The sequence below is a fragment of the Erpetoichthys calabaricus genome, chromosome 4, assembly GCF_900747795.2.
Source record: "Erpetoichthys calabaricus chromosome 4, fErpCal1.3, whole genome shotgun sequence".
In the NCBI taxonomy this organism is placed as follows: Eukaryota; Metazoa; Chordata; class Cladistia; order Polypteriformes; family Polypteridae; genus Erpetoichthys; species Erpetoichthys calabaricus.
This window is the reverse complement of record NC_041397.2, coordinates 214,680,080-214,701,142: the sequence shown is the minus strand read 5'-3', so window position 1 is coordinate 214,701,142 and position 21,063 is coordinate 214,680,080. Positions and strand designations below refer to the sequence as shown.

The following is a 21,063-nucleotide window of genomic DNA, read 5'->3' as shown; positions in this document are numbered from 1 at the left end:
CACTTCCATAAGAGAAACCTTCTCTGGGATATTGAGTACCACTCACTGTAAATGACCCTTTCCTGCTTCTAATTAGCTGCTTTTCTGGTCAGATCAGATAACAGCCCATGTCCAGATTACTCTTGAAGGAAAGCAGCCACTTAAACAGGCTAACAGTTTTATAATAGAAGGAGATAATGCATCCTTGCTAACCAGCCTGGCGCCATGCGTAACATTATTATACAGCAGCACTAATAGATTCAAGACCATATGAGGAACAAATGGCTTAAGTTTCAGACCCAGTCTTATTTCTGCAATGGTGCCTGCATTGCACATTCTCTCTGTATTTAATAGTTGTAAGTATAGGTTTATACTTTCCTTAAAACAAAGTTTATATTAAATGATCAAGCTGCTTTTTTATGCATGTCAGTATAAATCATTGGTATAGAGTGTCATGATATTTAGGCATTAGAATGCTAGAAGAAAATTGACTGAAAAGTAATTAGAAAATATAATGAAAAAAATACCATGTAACCCAAAGCTAAAGAAAATAAAAATCAGCATATCATTTAATTTAAGAAGAATGATCCTTCCCTCAAAATCTCCACTAATATTGCCATTCCGCTACAATGTCTATGACCAAGGTAGTCTTAGTAGTAATGGGCAAAGGGCAGGAACCAGCCCTTGGGAGGGTGCCAGAAGAAACAGTCAATTTCTTAAAACATGACAATAAAAGCAGGAATAATTTAATATTTGTAGTATATTAATCTAATTCTTTATTTTGTGTTCACTCTGAAATGTTTGATTTTTTTGTGTTATCTAAAAATTGCTTCAACTCCCTGTGTGATCATATTGACATTTTGCCAAACTAATAAGGTATATATTCTCAACAATGAGACCATCTCTTTTTAATGCATATATTGGTAAAAATATATTTTTGCCACTATATGTAAAAAGACCAATTAGAAATATTAAAAGAAGATTTTAAATAATCTCCTAAATGTCGTATGAAAGTAAATTTAAAGCAAAAGCAAATGGTGTCAGCTTACATTTCTGATCCCTTGTTCTTACATTTTCTTATCATAGTTTCACATATTTCACAGAATTTCTAAATTGCAATTTAACACTAGAATTACCAAAGCCTATAAAAAAACTCATATAATCCGGCCCACTTTAAATCCCTTCACACCTCTTCATCGGCATCTTTTGTCCTCTAAATGTGCCGATAAAGACAAGCAGCAGGCAGCCTGCTATTCCATCCCCCCACCATCACAGAACGTGCACAAAGTTCTCCCAGCTCATGCCTTGATTATCTGGGAGTGAAGTGCTGGAGTTTTAGAGTGGAAATAATAGATTGTTATTTGGAACACATGCATTTCATGTGTGTTCCATTTCTACAATAATCTGTGTAAACACATTGTTAAAACAGAAATGTTTTTCATATTTTTGTAATAAATGACAAAATGTAGGCATAAACTATATAATGTGTGAAGCCTGAAGTCCAAAGCTCAAATAAACACTTTCACAAAAGCTTCAATGACGATACAACAACTTCCGTTTAAATCCGTTTTAACAATGTGTTTACATAGATTATTGTAGAAACAGAACACACATGAAATGCATGTGTTCCAAAATAACAATCTATTATTTCCACTCTAAAACTCCAGCACTTCACTCCCAGATAATCAAGGCATGAGCTGGGAGAACTTTGTGCACGTTCTGTGACGGTGGGGGGATGGAATAGCAGGCTGCCTGCTGCTTGTCTTTATCGACACATGTAGAGGACAAAAGACGCTGACGGAGAGGTGCGAAGGGATTTAAGGTGGGCCGGATTTAAGAGTTTTTTCATAGGCTTTGGTAATTCTAGTGTTAATGAAGAAAGAAGTGCTCAGAAAGCACAATCTAAAAGAATCAGGGTTAAAGACCCAACCAGAAGTGCTAGCACATACAACTTTGTTTAAAGTAGTAGATTAACCAATTCACAAAGAATTAAATTAAACTTATAGTTAGATGTAGTGAAAACTTATGCAAAATGAAACCTTTTATTGGCTAACTAGAAAAATTACAATATGCAAGCTTTCAAGGCAACTCAGGACCCTTCTTCAAGCACGATGTAAAGTTAGATGTGAAAGGAATACCGCTGACTAATGACTGGTCAGAACATAGATAATGTTTTTTGACATATCCAGACCCAACTGATACTTTTATGGTTATGGTAACCAGCCATCTTAATAACTGTAGTGGTGCTGGTACTGGGGTTTCACTGAGCGAACCCCTACCACTCCTGTTTTTAACATAGATTTGAGCACTGCAGTGTCAAAGAATGCCACAGCAACAGTCAGCACAAAAAAGTCTGTCTCATTACTAAACTACATGATCAGAAAAAAAAATGATAAAAGAAAACCAAATGATTCTTTTTCCAAAGATGATGTCTGTTCTATAGATAAATAACAGAAATGCCAGCCTCACAGGAAGGAAACTCAAAGTGATGGATATTAAAAAAACAAACATAATTTAAATCACTTCCTTTTACATAAACAAACTACAGAAAGAACAAATGTAGTAGACAATGTATTCAGTCATTCTTTAGTTTAAATGTTTATCCTGTGATGATTCAAGATTGTATCACCATCCAGTAAGTGGGCAATGTGAACAGAAAAGTATCCACTGATGATTCATTATTGCATCAGCATCTTGGGCTTTTTAATATTACCAAAAGTATATACAGTAATTCCCTTTCACAATAGCTATTTAAGATGTCATTGACCAAAACAGCAGTCTTAACCTGTTGATTGAAATGGGATGAAATGGGAAGATTGTCCAAAATCCAGTAACATTAGAAGCACATCTATTATGCAATTATGAATAATCATGCATAAAATATGATGATATTAGACAAAGCAGATCAGTAACAAAAATCATTGCCATCAAGTTGCTAGTTTAATCTTTGTTTTAATGTGTGACTCTGAATGCAACGTTTAACTTGCCTGTTCTATAACTGAAAAATATATAAAAACAACTGTGCAACAGCTCTTAAAATGTGAAACCTTGGGACAGTGTTCACTTTAAAATGTTGATATATAAAAATTATACTAATGTAGCCTTGAGAATGTAACTAAGAAGGCAAACAGCTCCTAGAAGAAGGTGATTCTACAACCTATTCTTGCTGTCCACAAAACGTCATCCAGGCATAGCACTTTATTAGAAAAAAGCATATTATCAGTAACAACCCATCATGAAACAGACTATAACCAAAAATATACAAAGTTGTAGCAAGGACTTAAAATGAGTGATTCAGTTTAGGAGAGTGTCAATGGTATGTTGGTGAAACATGTCACTGTATGTGAAGCAACACAAGGCTCATCAGAACATTTTGTCTGATAATGCACTTAAAAGACTACAGAACTGTTAGTTTGTTGGGTTACATCAGCTCACCAATTCATTATGCTAGAGTAATAACTATATTTGGCTTTGCAAAGTAGTTAATTTAGTAGGTACACCTTCCTAACAGTAAGACCTTAACAAACACTTCTTTGAGACTTCATAACACTTACAAAGCATCAGTAAAGTGTTTATTCATCTCTGCAACATGACCTTCTAACAAAACTTCACTTTAGAGTGGTCTGAGGTGTCTTAACTGAGACACATTTCTCATGATGTTACATATTTACTATAAGACCTATGAATCCTTCATATTAACAAGTCATCTTACCATCATGACAATATGCCACACTGTACAGAGATGAACAACCTATTTACTGATTCTTTATAGATGTTATGAAGACCTAAAGAAGCCTTTGTTAAGGTCTTGTTACATAAAAGTAAATAAGTAATGGATGCATTTTTGCAGCACCTCAGCTAAAGTGTTACCAGCGGGATCTGAACTGTGAACTCTGCAGCGGAAACTGCAACTACTGCAACACCGTGCTACAGAAATGAGTCTAATACATTGAAACAAACTAAAATGGATACTTTACATTAATGCATGCTGTATACAGCATTCAGTATGTGGTTACATAAACAACAGCAATTTTAATAAATGAAAACAAATGTAAGCAAAGTATTGTATCAGTTGTGACCATGAATGAGAAAAAAAAAGCTACGCATTATCCTCTGCTGATGAAAAATCTGGCAAACTTATGTTTCTTGGCTATAAACATGCTGATGTTCCCTTACCAGTGTTGTGTAAGAGGCCTCGTCATCTTCTCTGTCTGTTATTACTAATGCACTCAGCAGTGCATCTATTAAGTGTTGCTTCACAAGGGCTTTGTGGTAAAGTCCTTACTGTGTTTTATTCTGAGCCCTTCACTTTGTCTCACAGCAATTAATTGAATATGATTCTTTTATTAGTATTTCATACATTTCTCTCAGGCTTTGATATTTTCCAGATACAATTTTAACATAAAATTGGATGTGTAGCAGTAATACGTCAACATTACTTTTTTCTGAAGATCTTGACTATATACATAAACATATTAACCTACATCTCTTGTGTGAAATCTTCAGGCATTTACTGGCTGGTTCTTGGTGAAATTCATTTACAAATCTGTAAGAGAGCCAAAGTTTTCTTTTTTTTTCCAGTAAAAAACAAAAGCTTTTTTGTACTTATATGAAAAAAAAATATTATATTGCTAATATGAATGGAATTGGAATCAGAATATAGATGGTGTCTTGAGTGGTTCAATGTGTGATGGCCCGGGATGAAGACCTAACTATATTAATTTCATACTTGGCTCAATGACAAATCAGATCAATTAAATCGGGTGTATGAAGTGACAGGGCAGGCAAACAATTCAGAGAAGGCGAGAAAGGTTTTATTGCAAACTGAAAAGACAGCTGATAACGGCTCAAGCAAAATCATTAATCTTCAAAAATGCAGGTAGCAGTTAGCAGTAGGAGCTTTGTCCTCTAGATTAGTCAGTTTAGCATCTTGACGCCACCATCCAGAAATGAGTTGGCTTTATATTCCGGGGACCAGAAGAGGCGGGGTTTTTTGGGTGGTGGCAGGGGTCTCTCTTGGGCACTTTTCCTTGACTATGGAAGAGGGAGGAGAAAAAAGGTTGGCATCAGCGTCCCCTCTTGTTCCAGAGTGGTATTACTTATCTTGTCAGAGCCAGGAAGGTGATCTCCAGATGTGCATGTATGACATGGGCCAAGTTTTGTCTAGCTGAGAGCTCCCTTAGATCCACTTCTACATATCTCCTTATTGATGCTCTATTATATTTGAACAATTCCACTTTCTGAATTTTCTTTTCTTGAGCACAAATTAGGCAAAATAAGACTAAATAAATACTCCATAAAGTGTATAACTTTGATTGATTTTATTGGTCATTACTTTCAACAAGACTGCAGCTATTTAGTGCAGATAATTTGAAAAATGTTTTGCATATTTCAAAAACAAATAAAATAAAAATTGGAACAGTCATTTTGTTGTTCTTATTGATTTTTTAAAAATCTGTGTTACTACATCAAATATACTTCTTGCAGATAAAACTTGAACTAATCAAACAAGCTGTTATTGTTAAAAATCAGCATGTAACAATGCCTTTATATGCTTAAAAGCAGGGGCACAAGAGGGAAGCACACTTCCCAAAAGTGTTATAGCCAGTTATGTTTTCATAAAACATTTTTTAATATTAAATGTTACAATACATAATGTTTTACTTGGTGCTAATAAAATTTCCCATCTTCATTTCTTAAGATGGACAAGTCAAGTCAAGTCATGTTGGGGAGCATGCACTGGTACAGTGTGTTGCCACACCCAGCACACGACAAAACAACTTGGGATCCCGGTTGGCAACCCCCCAGGCAAACACACAGTGCAGTCCCACCCTCTGGAAATGACCATCTATCTGCCACAGCCAGGTGTTACGTGGGTGACCCCTTGGCCTGGTCCAGTCACTTGGGCACTTGGATCCCTAACAATGAGGATCCTACGAGTTTGATCACGCTTGGGGAAACACGCCACATGGCCGTAGTGCTGTAACTGATGCTCCCTCACAATGCAGGTAATGTGCCTCATTTGGGACTCCGTGAGCAACCACTCATTCGACACAAAGTCAAACAAGCTATACCCAAGGATTCTCCAAAGAGACACAGTACCGAAGGAGTCCAGTCTTCATCTCAGGTCACTGGATAGCGCCCATGTCTCGCAAACATATACCAAGACAGGAAGCACCAGGACTCTAAAGACTTGGACCTTCATCCTTTTGTATAGATATCGGGAGTGCCACACACCCATTTCCAGTGACCTCATGACCCCCCCATGCTCTCCCAATCCGTCTACTGACATGAATGTCACTGCTAAGGTAAGTAAACCTCTCGACAAGTTCGACACTCTCTCCGCAAACAGACACACTGCTGATGACTGTGCCCAAGAGGTCATTAAAGGCCTGGATCTTAGTATAAGATGGACATCCCACCTAATTAATACCTCAATAAAATACATGCTTATACCTTGTCTTTCTATTCATTAAACCAAGCAGACCTGTTGGGTATGTCAGTCGAATGGCCAGCTGCAGGTGGGAAGCAGTTTTTTTTTAAATTTAGCAACGTTACTGGAGTAATCAACATTATCGCCAGATGGCAAGCCGATGTTCCTTTAGTGCTGATATTTTTCAAGAATGGCAAGCCCCTAGCATTATTTGTCAGGCTGGGCTTCTCTCATATCAGGTGGGTAGAAAAAATGTCAACAACTGCTAGCCTTCAGATTAATAGCATTCTTGACGAGATGCCAGTTCAGCACAGGGCTGCTTCAAATTAAAAATTTGTTTAATCATAGTGTGGTAAATTTCTATTTACCATGTGCATAATTACTCTCATTTAACCCCAAATGTCAACTTATATTAATTTCAGTTAAAAAAAACAGTTTGTTGCACATAATTACTTGCTGAAAGCTGAGAGCTTTGGCTAGCTGTAAACAGAGTAAAAGCTTGAAATTAAGATTGCTACAAATTTTATTCATTATAAATGTAAGTTAACTTTGCAGCCAGATGGTGCATGACTCATGACACAGCTGTCATGAAAGCTAAAGTAAAACAATATCTTGAGAAAAAAAATGACCAAATCTCTACATGACTATTGCATTTTCAACTTTATTTTTAAAACATCATTGTATTGTATATAATTGAATAGTAGGATTTTACTTATCAAAAAATAAATTAAAACAAAATAAAATATAACAGACAGCAAAAGGAGCGGCACACTTTTATTTTGCCCACCCTGCTACACTTTGAACATTGCCTATATAAACAGAACTAATAAAACTGGCCATGCAGTCCAGCAGTTAAAGAGCTCAACCATAATGCTATTACTTCAGTCACTGCCACTGTGACCCTGAGTAAGTCATTTAACCTGACTGTACTCTAAATGTAGGAATACATTTGGAAACAATATAATATAGTTATATACCATCTGCAAGTTGGTGTTTGCTATGGAAAGGTGGGATATTACTGATAAATTCCTCAAGATCAATCTTGTTTAAAACAGTGCTTGCAGTCTACAAATGAAGACCTGAGTTTTCTGAATGTAGTGCTCACAGTGCTGCACTCACACCCACCTAATTATTCCCTTTCAAAGGGAAATTAAAAGCTGTAAAGAGTGCGGCATGAAAACATCCTGAGCAAATATTTCCAGATACCATCACAGCTTTGTTTACATGTAGTCCTAATGTGTTACCAGTTATATGCTTCATGCCCCATTTCCATGGCAGCTTTCTAGGAGTTGCTGTTTTGGCCCGTCTGCCTCACACATGGTTGGGTGGTGTTTTCTCTGCTGCCCAGCTACAATACACCTCTGGGTATGTCTCTACAGAGATCGGTTTACATCCAATACTCAAAAGGCTCAACTAGACTAGGCAGAAATATATCATTATGTGCTGGCAGTTCTAAATCAATTCAAAATGCTGTTAAATTCAGGCTTGGCTAAAGTCACCATTCATTGAACGGTAATATTTTCCTTTTCTCATTTTTTTCACATTAGAGAACAAATATTGAAAAATGAGGTTACTATTAAAAAAAGATCATAACTAAATCATCATTCTCAATGTAGACTCTTTTATTTGATTTTTGAGCCTGAGTAAATCCACTTGCTACATATACTCCACTTTTTTACATATTTCTCTGAATATATAGTAATGGGCCACTGCCCTGTCTAGGGATTGGTCAGGGCTTGAACACTGTGCTTGCTGGGATAGATACCAGCTTCACCACAATCTTGCCCTGGATAAGTGGATTAAGAAAATTAATGGATGGATGGATGGATGTATGGCTCAGATGAAACATTTGGCACAGTAATAAAGATGCTGTTCTTAAAAACCACAAAATGGCCAGTTCATTCCCCATTTTTGTTTTAAAGAGTGATATCTGAACAAATCACTTAACCTACCTCTGCTCATTTATAAAAAAAGATGTAAAGAAAGATAGGGCACTTGTTCTGTCCTTGATGGTAGAATGCAATTGTTTGTTTGCACTTTTAATATATTGTAAAGATGGGACTGGTAAAATGGACTCATGGTATTGTTCATGATACTCTGATCATTTAGCACTGACCAGAAGTGCTAGAAAGTTTGAGAAACCTTCTATATTTCTACATAAATTTAAATAGGTTTAAAAGGTGATTAGATTGTTACACTTTTTTAACAAGTCCTTGGACTTGATAAAGAAAATCCAATAAAACTAATAACGCAAAACATTATGCTTGTTGACTTATTTATTGAGGAAAATGATCCAATGTAATATATATATATATATACATATATATATATATATATATATATATATATATATATATATTATATATATATATAGGAGACCCGGGTTCGCTTCCCAGGTCCTCCCTGCGTGGAGTTTGCATGTTCTCCCCGTGTCTGCGTGGGTTTCCTCCGGGCACTCCAGTTTCCTCCCACAGTCCAAAGACATGCAGGTTAGGTGGATTGGCGATTCTAAATTGGCCCTAGTGTGTGCTTGGTGTGTGGGTGTGTTTGTGTGTGTCCTGCGGTGGGTTGCACCCTGCCCGGGATTGGTTCCTGCCTTGTGTCTTGTGTTGGTTGGGATTGGCTCCAGCAAACCCCCGTGACCCTGTGTTCGGATTCAGCAGGTTGGAAAATGGATGGATGGATATTTGAAAAAATATGTGAACGTCTAGGATTATCAGTTCATTTGAAAGGGAAGTCAGGTATTTCAATCATTGGGATGACAACTAAGTATGCAAAGCCCTTCCCTATTTATAGAACATAAATCTGGGCCTTCATTATCAAAATTTGATGTACACTACACTGGCTTGTGGAAGTGTGTCATGCCTTGGTCAAACAAAATTTCTGAGGACCTCAGAAAAAAAAAGTTGTTGATGTTCAGCAGGCTGGAAAAGGTTATAAAACCATTTATAAAGAGTTTGGACTCCATGAACAGGCAAACTGTGTACAAATGGAGAAAATTCAACACCATTGTCACCCACCCCTTAAGATAGATAGATAGATAGATAGATAGATAGATAGATAGATAGATAGATAGATAGATAGATAGATAGATAGATAGATAGATAGCCCCCCCCCGGGTGGAATTGAAGAGTTGCATAGTTTGGGGGAGGAACGATCTCCTCAGTCTGTCAGTGGAGCAGGACAGTGACAGCAGTCTATCGCTGAAGCTGCTCCTCTGTCTGGAGATGACACTGTTTAGTGGATGCAATGGATTCTCCATGATTGACAGGAGCCTGCTCAGCGCCCGTTGCTCCGCCACAGAGGTCAAACTGTCCAGCTCCATGCCTACAATAGAGCCTGCTTTCCTCACCAGTTTGTCCAGGCGTGAGGTGTCCTTCTTCTTAATGCTGCCTCCACAGCACACCACCGCGTAGAAAAGGGCGCTCGCCACAACCGTCTGATAGAACATCTGCAGCATCTTATTGCAGATGTTGAAGGACGCCAGTCTTCTAAGGAAGTATAGCCTAAGTGGTCAATCAACAAAGATCATTCCAGGAGCAAGGAATGTAATATTCCAGGTCACAGGATAACGTCTAAGGATTGAAAGGCTTCTATTGTATTTGGCTAAGGTCATTGTTCATGAGTCCACCTTCAGGAGAACACTGAACAACAACGGTGTGCATGGCAGGGTTTCAAGAAGAAAGCCACTACTCTCCAAGAACAGCAATGCTGCCCATTTCAGTTTTGCAGATGACTATATGAAGAAGCCAGAAAGCCATTGAAAGAATGTTCTGTGGACAGATGAGTCCAAATTAGAACTTTATGGCTTGAATGAGAAGCACTATTTTTGGCAAAAAGAGAAACAACTGTATTCCAGCATAAGAACCATATACCATCTGTGAAACATGATAGTGGCAGTGTCAGGATTTGACCTGAATGTTCTGAGGACAGTAGATTTGTTAACCTTGTAAATGTTCTCCCAGGCTACTAGAAAACAATGTGGGATGGACTCACAAGAGTACTGGGGACAGCAAACAGTTTGACACTCCACAGTCACACTCTATTGTATGGGCAGCCTGCAGTGAAACCTGTTAGTACAGGATGAGGAGTCCCTGGGAAATCCCAACAGGACTTTGCATGGTTGTCATGTAACTCAGGAGTAGTTTTCAGTGGTTATCAGGAAATGTTCTTCAACTTTGGCTTACAGTACACTGTAAACTTGGAGTTAAGTGGAAGCCAGTGACAAGAGCTTAACAGAGAGGAGGAAGGAAGGTAGGCCATGCTTCTGGAAAAAGAGAAGGGTGAATGTGCACAGTTAACAAAGCCACCCCATGGCATGGTCTGACATTTTGTGTGCCTAGAGACGCCAGAAGACAAAGGCTTTATTATTTTTACTCCTTCTGTTAGTACCACTTGACATATCTTACAGATGTTTCTGTCTTGTTTTTCCCCCAGCAAATTCATTATCAGTATAGTCAAAGTCTTCGTTTTCCGTTCACTCTCTATGTCCTTTAGAAACTTCATACATCAAGTTGGTTTAATTTTTCATGAGGGCCCCCCTGACTATTGGACCCCTGGGCCTTGTCTGTCAGGCCCTTGATTGGGATCCATGTATGCTCTGGTAGACGGGTTAGGAAAACAGTTATTACCAAAAGAGTTAATAAATTTTTTCAATTGGTATATAGACTCAACTTATTTTGCTTCGGTATTTATATATAATTATATAGCATAAACGTGTGGTCTTGTGAATGTGAGCTCTCAGTTCCAGTATGGGTGACAACAACTCGGTATAATGATTTTATGTAACACACCAAAGAGCAAACTGGTTAATCTGTAAAGAGACATGAGTGACCTCTCTTGTTCAGCTTATGGTTTTGTCTTACTGTTTCCAGAGTGATAACTAACACAAATTAGTAGCTAAAGTATTTTACAGACATGCACAGCAGCACCAGTGGCCCACTCACAAATAAAACTTCAAAAAGGCAAAGTAAATGCTTAATTAGGAACATGCTTTGTGGTTAACCATGCCTTCACCTGCAATTGCAAACAATTAATATACGATACTGTAGACTTGGGAGAGTGGTGCTGCCTTTGAGCTATTAAAGACTCCCAAGTTTTTAGTTAGAGCACCTACTTTCAGGCTCCAATAGTATTTTCATGTATTTGAATCAAATCTGCTACTGACTAAAGACAAGATGTCCAGTTTTATTTCATCCAATTTCAAGATGAAAATGTCCAGGGTTTGGCAAAGAACAAACAAAAAGAACATGTTAATAGAAAATGTCTAAGAGTAATGTAGTTTAGTTGCTTGGACCAAGGACTTGAAAGTAAGAAGTTTCTGGTTGTGTCACTGTCTCTGATTCATCAACAAGTCCATTAACCTGCCTGTACTTTGACTGTAAAAAAGGCATTAAAGTATATCATAATGCTGTAAGTTACCTTTTTTACATGTTTGGCAAATTAATAATGAACAAAAGCTTTGTATTAGGTGTTCATCAACTCACAGTTAGAAAAACTATCTACAAATAGAGGGCATTTAGTACTGCTGCTACTTTTCTTAGGAGAGGGCATCCTGCAAAGATCAGAGGAAAGCACAGTATGCAATGCTGAAGCAGGCAAAAAAGAACCCTATGGTAACAGAAAAGGACCTGTAATAACTAAAAAATAAAAGTTTTTGCTTCTGTGTTCCTATATCATTATAAAAAAAAACACTGAACAAGAAGGGTGTTCATGGATGGACACCACAGAAAACACCTCTGTTGCATGTCTCAAGTTCACAAAGCGCCAACTTGACATTCTATGATGCTTCGTGGACGATGTTCTGTGTACAGATTAGACAGATGTTCAGCTCTCTGGCAGAAATACACAACAGTATGTTCGGAAGGTAAAAAGCACTGCATACAAGCACCAAAACCTCATTCCAGCCATAAAGCATGGCAAAGAAAGCATCACGGTTTGAGGAGGCTTTGCTGCCTCTGGGCCTGAAATGCCTGCTGTCACAGAGGGAACAATGAAAAATTGCAGCAAGAAATTTTACAACAGAATGTTAGGGAACTGGTCCATTACGTGAAGCTTAACAGACGTTGTGAGATGCAATAAAACAATGACCTGAAATACTGGAGTAAATCAAATGCAGAACGGCTTAAACAAAGGAAAATTTGAATTCTGTAACAGGTACGTCAGAGTCCAGATCTCTAGCCCATTTAGATGGTGTGGCATGACCTGCAGAGAGCTGTTAACTCAAGCAATCCCATAAATAGCAATGAACTGAAACACTTTTATTAGGAGTAATAGACTACAATACCTCATAACCATCTTGCAAGTGTGTTCAACAACTACTGTATAGAAAACACTTGGTGTTCAAGGATGTTCTATCATTTAGTAAAAATGAGGGTTCATGTACTATGTGGCCTGTGAATATTTAAATAATGTTTTCAGTACTGACAAGAAGAAATACAAGTGAATGTTATTAATACCAGTGTTTGTCTAGTGTTGAGACATAGTTGATAATCAGACTAAATTTGTATGAGTAATTAATCCAAAAATCCATGTCACTGCAAAGGGTTTGCAAACATTTTCACGCAGCTGTAAAATAATAATAAAATGTTTTGGCTTTTGTTGGAATTAGGTGGACAAATAATAAGCAGACAATGAAATCTTTATTTACTCTGAATAGCTCCAAATGTATTTTAAAAACTACAGATAAACAGGTGTATATATGAAAAGCAATTAAAGTAACATTATTAAATAATGTAATCTGAAACAAAACATACACCCTTTCACATTCTGTTTACAAGGCAGGGATCAAAGTCTCATTAAAATTAGTCAAACATATCAAGAAAGACTTACCAATGTTAATTTCATCATCTGTTTCTGCATCACCAATACACTCAAACTGGAAATCCTGAAGTGACTGGGAGAACTTTTGTACTGCCATAGACAGATCTGAAATAAAACATCACATTTAAGACACTGTTATACCTTTTTAGCATTAACATTTTGAAATCAATGTCACTCAAACAAAACCGAAAGGAGTTTTGCATTGTCCACGTGTACATGGAAAAAATCTGTATGATCATGACAACAGCAACACTCTGCTCCACCATGCCACCATAACACAAATTGTTTTTGCTGAATGTTGCAGACACAAGATTGTACAAAAGTTATAACATATGGATCAACGTGTTAAAAAAACAGTGTTCTAACATTTGAACTAGTGAAAAAAATATATTTTTAATAGATTGTAAAAAAAGGTCTAGAAAATCATCCAAGGCGTTAAATAATAATGCTAATTTTGAAAGACAGTTGTAGTATAACAGTAATTAGTATGCGATTATGCTTGCACATACTATGATGTATGTAGCTGACACAGCCAGCTTTGTAGACTTTTTATAAGACTGCAGAAACTTTGCCTTTTGTGTATATGGATGACATATAGCTATGATCATTTAGCACTGACCAAAGGGAAATTCACATAAGTAAACAGTGGTGCCAAGAAGTGTGTGAAACCTTTAGAATTTTCTATATTTCAACATAAATTTAATAGGTTTAAAATGTGATTAGATTGTTACACTTTTTTAACAAGTCCTTGGACTTGATAAAGAAAATCAAATAAAACTAATAACACAAAACATTATACTTGTTGACTTATTTCTTGAGGAAAACGATCCAATGTAACATTTATGTATTTCAAAAAATATGTGAACCTCTAGGATTATCAGTTCATTTGAAGGAGAAATTAAAGTAAGGTATTTCAATCATTGGGAGGACAACTAAGTATGCGAAGCCCTGCCCTATTTATAGAACATACATCTGGGCCTTCATTATCAGAATTTGATGTACACTACACAGGCTTGTGGAAGTGTGTCATGCCTTGGTCAAACAGAATTTCTAAGAACCTCAGAAAAAAAAATTGTTGATGCTCAGCAAGCTGGAAAAGGTTATAAAGAGTTTGGACTCAATGAACAGGCAAACTGTGAACAAATGGAGAAAATTCAACACCATTGTCACCCTTCCCTTAAGTGGTCAATCAACAAAGATCATTCCAGGAACAAGGCATGTAATATTCCAGGTCACAGGATAATGTCTAAGGATCTAAAGGCTTCTATTGCATTGGCTAATGTCATTGTTCATGAGTTCACCTTCAGGAGAACACTGAACAACAATGGTGTGCATGGTAGGATTGCAAGGAGAAAGCCACTTCTCTCCAAGAAAAGCAATGTTGCCCGTTTAAAGTTTGCAGAAGACTATGTGAAGAAGCCAGAAGGCCATTGAAAGAATGTTATGTGGACGGTTGAGTCTATATCAGAACTTTATGGCTTGAATGAGAAGCACAATTTTTGGCAAAAAGAGAAACACTGCATTCCAGCATAACAACCATATCCCATCTGTAAAACATGATAGTGGCAGTATCATGGTTTGACCTACTTTCCTGCGTTTGGATCAAGACGGCTTTTCATCATTGATGGGACTATGAATTCTGAACTGTACATGCCAATTACACAGGAAGGTTTTAGGATATCCATATGTGAACTGAAGTTCAAGAGAAACTGGGTCATGGAGCAAGACAATCACCGTACACACACAAGTCCTGACCTTAATACTATAGTAATTTTGTGGAAGGACCACGACCAAGCAGTTCATGCAAGGAAGCCCGCCAATATCTCTGAGGTGAAGGAGTTCTACAAGGAGGAATGGGCTAAAGTTCTTTCAAGCCAATGTGTAGGGCTGATCAACAGTTACCAGAAGCATTTAGTTCAAGTTATAGATAGATAGATAGATAGATAGATAGATAGATAGATAGATAGATAGATAGATAGATAGATAGATAGATAGATAGATAGATAGATAGATAGATAGATAGATAGATAGATAGATAGATAGATAGATAGATAGATAGATAGATAGATAGAACTTTATTTGCCCTTATTGGAAATTCATGTTTTTACAGAAGCTCTTTAAATAAATAAACACATAAACAGGTAGATAAGTAAGTAAGTAAATAAATAAATAAATAAATAAATAAATAAATATACACACACAATTTAATAAAATAGAAAAGTCACAGTAGCATTTCATGATGCACTTCTGCTGAATAATTTGTTGGCTGAAAGTCCTCAATATTAATGTGTCAGAGAGAGCATGTGCAGCATTGTTCATAATGGCACCCAATTTTGTTTTAACTCTCTCCTTTGCTACAACCATAGGGTCCAGAGTGTGTCCTATAACTAAGCTTGTCCTTTTAATTAGCTTGTTGATTGGTGGACATTCAGCCCAGAACACCACAGCGTAGAAAATCTCACTGGCCATCACACAATTGCAGAAGGTGTGAAGGATGTCATTTCCCACATTAAAGAAACACTTGATTATTCTTAACCCTTCACACCTATAACTATGGTGTCTAATCCTATGACTTTTGTACCAAGTATCTGCACTCGTTACTAGATAAGCTTCGGCTTTACTTCAGAATTGTTCTTCTAATGGGGCGGCATGGTGGCGCAGTGGTAGCGCTGCTGCCTCGCAGTAAGGAGACCCGGGTTCGCTTCCCGGGTCCTCCCTGCGTGGAGTTTGCATGTTCTCCCCGTGTCTGCGTGGGTTTCCTCCGGGCGCTCCGGTTTCCTCCCACAGTCCCAAAGACATGCAGGTTAGGTGGATTGGCGATTCTAAATTGGCCCTAGTGTGTGCTTGGTGTGTTTGTGTGTGTCCTGCAGTGGGTTGGCACCCTGCCCAGGATTGGATCCTGCCTTGTGCCCTGTGTTGACTGGGATTGGCTCCAGCAGACCCCCGTGACCCTGTATTCGGATTCAGCGGGTTGGATAATGGATGGATGGATGTTCTTCTAATGTACAAAGATATCAGCAGCATGAATGCCCTCCTTTACTTGTAGAATTTAATAATCAACTGTACTTTAATGAATACACTAAACACACTCACAAGAAGTAGGCTTTCTGTGTAAAAGTAAGGATACACAAAGCTATTTTATCAAATACAGGATTTATCTACCGTGGCTCAAATATTCAGGACATTCCATCTCCAAGTGAAAAGAATGACTTATCATTTATACTAAGGCTATACAAGTTATTAATTTAACAGAGTCTGTCCCTATTTAACAGCTGGCATGGCTGTTTATACTGTGTATATTATTGTTAGTTGTCCTTTTATACTCGAGAATATTGCTGCCGGTATAAATGAGCCCCAGTACACATTTGACACACAATTCTGCTAAATAGTTTGTTGGCTGAAAGTGCTCAATGTTAGTGTGTCATAGAGAGGATGTGCAGCATTGTTCATAATGGTGTTCAGTTTTGCTTTAAACCTGACCTTCACTACAACTTCCTGGTGGTCCAGAGTGCATCCTACAACTAAACCTGCCCTTCTAATTTGCCTGTTGATTCAGTGGGTCTGTCTAGAAGTGATTTAAGCAGCCCAGCACACCACATGGTAGAAAACCACACTGGCCATCACCAAGTTAAAGAAGATGTGAAGGATGTCACTTTCCACATCAAAGAAGTACAGTCTTCTAAGGAAAAAGAGCCTTAGAGGCTTTTTGGTGTGGTGTGGTGTGGTAAAAATCAAACAAGTTCCTTGGTTTTGCTGATGTTAAGATGCAGACAATTTTCTTTGCACCAAGAAACAAACTTCTCCACCTGACTCCTATACTCTGTCTCATCCCCTTTATCAATACACCCCATAAGTGCAGAATCATCTGAGAATTGCTGCGAGTGACATGACCTGCTGTTATATTTGTAGTCAGACGTGTACAGAGTGAAGAGAGACGGGGACAGGACTGTTCCTTGTGGTGCTCCAGTGTGGCTCACATCAGAAACACAGTTCTTGAGTCTCAGAAACTGCAGTCTGCATGACAGATAGTCCATTATTAGGACACCATGGGCTCATCCACCTGCATATCTCTGAGCTTACCGCTTCACAGTGATGGTTGGATGATATTGAAGGAGATAGAGAAATCAAAATATAATTTTCACTGTGCTGCCAGTTTATCCCAGGTGAGAGGTCACACCAGTTAGTGAAAGCAAAGATTCACATGCTTTTTCACACACAAACATGTCACACTGGATACTTCTCCTCAATAAATAAATGAACAAGTATAATGTTTATGTGTCATTTGTTTAATTGGGTGCTCTTTATCTAGTTTTGGGACTTGTGCAAAAGTCTGATCGTGTTTTCAGTCCAAACTATGTAGTAATTGAGAAGATTCTAAAGGGTTCATATACTTTCTAGCACTACTGTATATGCAATATAGCCACAAAACAGAACAATTTCCTTTACATTTACACAGAACAAAAGAAGGATAGTAAATAACATTGATCTTATAATGCTAACCACTTTAATTTCCTTTAATAGTTCTGTTTAATTGTCTTTAATAGTTCTGTTTCCATTCTCAACAGATAAATGTTTCACAGAATGTGAAATGGAGGTGGATTTATAATGTTTGTCGCTTAACTGTTTAATACAAAAAATGACTAGTTTTTAATGGTGCCAGTTTACCACACATAAATTAACACACTGCAGTTGTCATTGAGCATCCTTTGCAAAATACCAAGTAAAAATGTTGTGTGTTGATTATTGCTGTTTTCACGGTATTGGTTTTTGATGTAAAAGGATGTCAGCGAGAAATGGCATTGTTTCTCTGCTAACTGTTTTGGTGTAAGAACAGTTTAAGAGGTTTTATCATTTTTTAAAGTATTGCCAGTTTTGTAATGCATTACTAGGACAAGTCTCAATTGTACACTTACCATATTTTTAAGTAAGAGATTGTTGTTAAAACAATATGTAAATCTGAGAGTTTCGCTTAATGCTCTCCTTACAACACTAGTGTTTACAAGTATGTGAATGCTGCAATAACAATGCATTTAGTTGTATAAACATCTTACTTAAAAGCTATCTCAGATTTCCTCAGTATAATATTTCTTTTCCCTGGCAAGGGAAGAAAGTCATTACTTGAGGTTTTTGCTTTCTTCTATCTTTCAGTGTGATGTAACTAACAGAAAACTACCCAAAAGTAGCAACAGAGAAAGTGATGTTTGTTTTTTCCCATGGAACCAGAATTTACTGCAAATCTGTTGTAAAATCTTAATGGGGGTCACAGCTGGACAAGAGAGGCTGCCTTCACCTCTTGTACTTTAGTTAATGCTGTATTTCATCTGCTTTTGTTTGCCAAGTATGAGCCTCATCCTCCAGCTTAAAAAATGAATGCTATACTGAGTCACAAAATCAAACGGCAATCATGTCAGCACTTGGCAATATTTATAGGCTCTGCATAAAATACACTTGAAAAAATACATGTCAATAGCAAAATATGGGTTTGTCCTCTCTATATAAAAACAAACTGAATGTTGCATTAGAGATCATCTTGCTTTGATCTGACTCATACCATGATGGCCACTCTATTGAGAAAAACCTGTTTATCGGTTAAAGACAGATGAGAGTCTAGCAATATTCTTCATTTAGAGGCTTCAAGTTCAGGAGAACACAGAAATTAATTTAAAATATTAATCTAGGGAAGGCAGAGTTCTTTAAATACAAACACTGTAAATAACAGTACTGGTAATCTCAAGATATAAAGGACAGTGTAGTACAGGGTCTGCAAAGTCAGTCCTGGATGGCTGTACCAGCTGCTGATTTTTGTTACAACCTGATTGCTTAATTAGAAACCAAGCCTCGGCAATAACAAATATTATCGCTTATTAGTGATTTCATTCTGCAATGTCAGGTCATCCATATATTACAGATTTTTGATATCATTCAAATGATTTGTAGCCTGAAGTGGACTAATAATTCTCAGCCATTCACTATTTTCTTTGCAGTTTCATACAAGTATTTTATTAAACTAGATAGTTCATGATAAACAGATGGAGAACTGCTGGTTCCTTTGTCATCTGTATATTAATGATAACAAGGAGAAATTTTAAACAGTGAATGCTGCTGATTAAGGCTACTAAAATAAGGGATTAAGGGTGAGGTATCTTAAAAAGTGAGACAACTTAATTGAAACATATTAACATCACTTGCGCAACAGTAATTGAGTTCACTTTATGAAACTGAGTTGGAAAATAAACCTGCAACCACTACGGGCCTCCGGGGCCAACTTTGCAGACCCCTAGTGTAGAATATTGCTTGAAATACTCACTTGCTTGAAGTACTGACATACCATAAAGTTATTTAAAGTACGTCTGTGCACAAAAACATATGTGCTGCTCTTTATATCCTACATGCTTCAAATGGTTGGAGGTGAGATCACTTTGAAAACAACAATTAATATTAGGACATTTTTTAAATATGCAGAATAATGACATAGGTAGAGCATGTTTATAACTTAGTTTGACCAACATGTTAATGAAAATAACAATACAAGTACAATACATATTTGTACTTTGAGCTATTATATTCTTACTAGCTGTGTAAGCCTGTGCTGTAAAAACCCCAGGGTCCTAGAAACTATTAAAACCTTTAGTAAAAAAACTGAAATGTAGAGATGTCAGGTAATTGAAAGGAACTACTCTGGGCGCCTGTCTCCTAGGAGGAGTCATTTTGCCGATGTGCTCGCCTCGCTTGTGTATTAGCGGCGGGAGGAAAAGTAAAAGGGATACTGGTTTGCTGATGTTAGCGGCTAAACAACTTTGTCTTTCTTCTGAGGTTTCGTTTTGCTGACATGCTGGCCTCGTTTGTGTTATTAGTGGCTAAGCAAGTTTTCTGTTTGCTCAGAGGTGGATCACTTACCCCGATTCCACCACACACACTTCCATGCGTAGATGTTTATATATAAGACTGGCTACATAGATTAATTACTTCAGCCAAGTCATTAATGCTTAATGCTGAATTTGACTAAAACTTGAAACTCATAATTTCTGATCACGAAGTACAGTAACAATTTATATAGGTTTAATTTGTTTATTAGAAGAATTTAATTTAAATTAATCACCTCCATCCATGGGCAGCACGGTGGCGCAGTGGGTAGCACTGCTGCCTCGCAGTTGGGAGATCTGGGGACCTGGGTTCGCTTCCCGGGTCCTCCCTGCGTGGAGTTTGCATGTTCTCCCCGTGTCTGCGTGGGTTTCCTCCGGCGCTCCGGTTTCCTCCCACAGTCCAAAGACATGCAGGTTAGGTGGATTGGTGTTTCTAAATTGGCCCTAGTGTGTCTTGGTGTGTGTGTGTGTTTGTGTGTGTGTTCTGCGGTGGATTGACACCCTGCCCGGGATTGGTTCCCTGCCTTGTGCCCTGTGTTGGCTGGGATTGGCTCCAGGCGGACCCCCGTGACCCTGTGTTCGGATTCAGCGGGTTGGAAAATGGATGGATGGATGGACCTCCATCCATAATACTGAATATACAGAAGGTAAACTTTAACATTACCAGAACAAACAGTAAGGGACTAACCAATGTTAGCTTGAAATGCAATACTATTCGTACATTGTGCTCAATGGTTGGTTTGTGCAGTTTTTTAATTGCAGCTTCCGAGCAGAAATAGTACTATGCATTGTGGTCAAGAGCATAATAATCTTTTTTAGACATAACAACATACTTCTTGCACCCTTCTTGCTCAGTGGTTTCTTTTTTGATCCACACTACAGAACTACTTGTTAGTATTTGTTACTGAAACATCAGCCTTCATGGAGGTATCCATGTTTACCTTCCCACTTGATTACCACAAAAGA

The 21,063-nt window shown here is 37.6% G+C and overlaps 1 protein-coding gene and 1 long non-coding RNA gene across 3 annotated transcripts in view; one reads left to right on the top strand and one right to left on the bottom strand.

The window, feature by feature from the left end:
- arhgap42a (Rho GTPase activating protein 42a) overlaps positions 1-21,063 on the bottom strand; it is a 425,370-nt gene that overhangs the window by 269,854 nt on the left and 134,453 nt on the right. Inside the window, exon 2 of the mRNA XM_028800283.2 lies at positions 13,244-13,339. Within this exon, the coding sequence (XP_028656116.1) occupies positions 13,244-13,339 (96 nt within the window). The remainder of the gene's footprint in view (positions 1-13,243; positions 13,340-21,063) is intronic.
- Positions 1-21,063, top strand: part of LOC114650559 (uncharacterized) — a 146,116-nt gene that overhangs the window by 105,172 nt on the left and 19,881 nt on the right. The window lies entirely within an intron of this gene.